At 39.5% G+C, this 3,915-nt stretch overlaps 1 protein-coding gene across 1 annotated transcript; it reads right to left on the bottom strand.

Moving 5' to 3' along the window:
* Positions 1-513: 513 nt before the first annotated feature.
* On the bottom strand, positions 514-1,887 carry LOC127102063 (uncharacterized). Its single transcript, XM_051039480.1, has one exon. The coding sequence runs from the start codon at positions 1,885-1,887 to the stop codon at positions 514-516; it is 1,374 nt and encodes a 457-aa protein (XP_050895437.1).
* Between the last annotated feature and the right edge of the window lie 2,028 nt (positions 1,888-3,915).

Genomic DNA, 3,915 nt, shown 5'->3' with positions numbered 1-3,915 from the left:
TTTCACCTTAATTTGATGGTAGCCCGACCTTAGATCAATCTTACTGAAAATACGAGCACCCACTAAACGATCCATCAAGTCATCGATCCTTGGGAGTGGATACTTATTCTTAATCGTCACCTTATTCAATTGTCTATAATCAATACAAAGTCGCATGCTTCCGTCTTTTTTTTTCACCAGCAAAACTGGAGCTCCCCAAGGTGATACACTAGGTCTCACAAACTTCCTTTCAAGCAAATCCTCTAGCTGACTCTTCAGTTCAGCCAACTCTGATGCTGACATCCTATACGGCGCCATAGAGATGGGTCTAGTACCAGGTATAAGGTCAATAGTGAACTCAGCTTCTCTTTCTGGTGGTGCACTAGGAATCTCATCGGGAAAAACTTCAGGGAAATTGCACACCACCGGCAAGTCCGCAATTACAGCCTGACTCTCCACAGACAAGCTTGCCATCAACAAGAACACCAACGTGTCTTCTTCTATTAACCCCTTCAATTGTTTCTTGGATAACAATTATGTTCTTCCCTCTTCTTCGGCAGAAGAAAACCTCACAGTGTTGTTGTAGCAATTAATATGAACATAGTTGGATTTCAACCAGTCCATACCCAATACTACATCCAACCCGACAAGCGGAAAACAAACAAGATCAACTACAAAATCTTTACCAAATATTGGCAAGGGGCAACTCTTACACACAAGAGACGTAGATACCGTTCCCTTAGCGGGAACCTCAACAATCATATCTCTACCCAAGGAAGACAAAGAAAGACCCAATCTTTCAACACAATCCGCAGCAACAAAACAGTGTGTGGCACCGGTATCAATAATAGTAATTAAAGGAATGCTATTAATGAAACAAGTACCTCGAACAAGTCCATCTTCATTTGTAGTCTGAGTTCCCGACAAAGCAAACACTTTACCACTCTCTTGTCCTCTCTTTGGCTTCTGACATTTAGCACTGATATGTCCTCCTTCCCCACAGTTAAAGCAAACAACATCCTTCTTCTTATAATCACGAGCCGCATGTCCCGGCATACCACAACGGAAACATCTCGTTTCACCAAGCCTACACACATTACTCTTGTGACCCGGCTTTCCACACTTGAAACAGATAACATTAGCAGGAGCATCTCCCCCACTTGTTCTTCGACCCGGAATCACTTTCTGTTTCCCTTTTCCAACCGGAGTTTCATATGGCTTACCACGGCTATGTTGGCCCCTTCCTCTCTTCTCAGACAAGATCTTATAGTGTGCATTGTTGTCCTCTTCAAAGATTCTACAACTATCAATCAGATCCGCAAAGACGCGAATATTTTGATATCCCACAGCTTTCTTAATTTCTGGACGCAATCCATTTTCAAACTTGATGCACTTAGAGAATTCGGCATTGGCTCCATTATAGTGAGGATAGAACTTAGCCAATTCAGTGAACTTAGCAGCATACTCCGTGACTGACAAGTTCCCTTGCTTCAACTCGAGGAATTCAATCTCTTTCTTTCCTCGCACATCTTTTGGATAATACTTCCTCAGAAATTCTCTACGAAACACTTCCCAAGTAATCTCCTCGCCCGCAGTTTCCAACCTTAGACGAGTGTCCACCCACCAATCATCGGCTTCACCTGACAGCTTATGAGTTCCATAACGGATCTTTTGCACAAGAGTGCAATCCATCACTCTGAAGATTCTTTCAATCTCCTTCAACCAAGCCAAGGCTCCTTCAGGATCATACCTACCCAGAAAAGTAGGCGGGTTCTCCCTCTGAAACGTCGCCAGACTACGAGACCCCACGTTCTCGTCAGCATTGGGTGGGTTCTGGAATGCCTGAGCCATTGCCTGCATAGCTGCAGCAAGAGCCTCATCATTCCTCCCAGCGTTTCTTCCGGCCATCTTACACTTCCGCTCACAACACAAACAAGGATTAGCAACAAATTAACAACACAAGGTCGTTAAACAACAAAAGACTCAACAACGTGGTCGGATGGACCGACCTGCTCTGATACCACTAATGTAACACCCTAATTCTACCCGTCGTAAATTCAATTAAAAATCAGAGTAAACAATTTTCACACAAAATCGAGGCATCACATATATCATTTCATCAACACTTAAACAAATTACACAACACGGCAATTGCGCAAGGATCCACTTAGTCCTTGTTAAATAATAAACAACAATGTACATGGATTCACCTAGTCCATATAGCAGCAATACACAAAACATCGCAACGGAAATCATTTAGATAATTAAGTTGAGTCGTACATTTACACATTCAAAAGAAAACAAGCAAACAAATGCCCATCACAACTATCATATACAATGATATACAAAAGGGCATTGTTACTATCAAAATCATGAAAAGTGTTCATTAACCCCTGAGTGTTACAATCCTAATCAGAGCAATGACGCCAAAAGTGTGCTACCACTATCCTCCTCTCAACGCGGAGCACCTGCACGTTACCAATATAAAGGTAACGGCCAACAACAAAAGGGTGAGATACTCAAATCATATAATCAAGATAATGATAAGCAATATATAAGTAAATTCGGAAAGTTAGAAATATTGTTACCACATCGCACAATCCTTCACTTGAATGCTTATGTATTTAATCATAAACAAAGTCAATAATCATCCACAACATCAATGTTACATCATAGCATCTCATCACTTTAACATTTCATCAATCCATCATAAAACATTACGATTCATCGCATCATCGCAAAATATCACCGCACATCATAAACCGTCACATAACAACAATTATCACAAAATGCGGAAATAAACATAACCAACATATGTGACTTAACTATGCAAATGCTATGCGGTACCGACTCGTCGCTTTGCCATCAAGGCCAAGGCTTTATGCCCACTTCGCTTTTGCCAAAAGGCCACGTCGCTATTGCCAAAAGGCCACGTCGCTTATGCAAATGTATGTGACTCCATGATAAATGATACACATACACCAAAATCATCATCGCATCAACATAACTCATCACAATGGCCGAAGCCCACGTCGCTATTGCCATTTAGGCCACGTCGCCATTCACATGCATAAAAGCATTCACACAACATTATCTTCACCAACATTCATACATATGTTTATATATAAAACAAATGAGAATATTCATCACAATCAATTGTTTCATCATACAATCTCTTAGGTAATTCAACCTCATGCTATGCTTATTTACATCGCACACATACACACTATAGTTAAGTGGTATTCCTCATTAATCAAATAGGCTTCCTACTATATCAATTATTAATCACTTTTCCAAAATAATCACTTATTAAAATAAGCCCTTATAATGGCCTATAATCATCAACAACATGTAGAAAATTTCATAAGCTTCGCAACGCTTCGAACGGGGACCAAAACGGAGTTACGGTTCAAAAGTTATGACTTTTTGAAGTTTACAAAAGAATTTTGTTTTCAACTCAGTTGGCGCCGCTAACTCTCTTTCGCGCCGCGAATTTAGCAGGAAACATAGAAAATGCGTTTTTGACCGTTAAATACCTTCCAGACCTCCGATTTCGATTCCGTAAAAAGTTTCATTCTCATAATTCAACGAACTACAATATTTTCAATATTACAAAGTCATTCTAACCACAATTTAACTTTTATTTCATCATTCTAAACATCATTCAATTAATTTCCAACACTTCCTAAATTCACAATTTGTGAAATTACTCATACTTTGATTCATCAACACAATAGCATATTTTTCACAACATACATAAACCCCAAATCATCAACAACAACACAACACACAATGTTATTTATCATTCTTCTAAATCTAACCCTAACATTTTGCAAAGAATTGATACATGTTCAATAATCACAAACAATCAACACTACATCAAGAACACAAACAACATTTTCAAAGCAAGGAATCCAACCACAACATTGAAACCCA

This window comes from Lathyrus oleraceus, chromosome 7 (genome assembly GCF_024323335.1).
Source record: "Lathyrus oleraceus cultivar Zhongwan6 chromosome 7, CAAS_Psat_ZW6_1.0, whole genome shotgun sequence".
Taxonomy (NCBI): domain Eukaryota; kingdom Viridiplantae; phylum Streptophyta; class Magnoliopsida; order Fabales; family Fabaceae; genus Lathyrus; species Lathyrus oleraceus.
The sequence above is the reverse complement of the archived record's forward strand: the minus strand, read 5'-3'. Positions and strand labels throughout refer to the sequence as shown.

Bases quoted from the DNA above. Each gene is read 5' to 3' on its own strand.
- LOC127102063 (XM_051039480.1), bottom strand. From the start codon at position 1,887: ATGGCCGGAAGAAACGCTGGGAGGAATGATGAGGCTCTTGCTGCAGCT.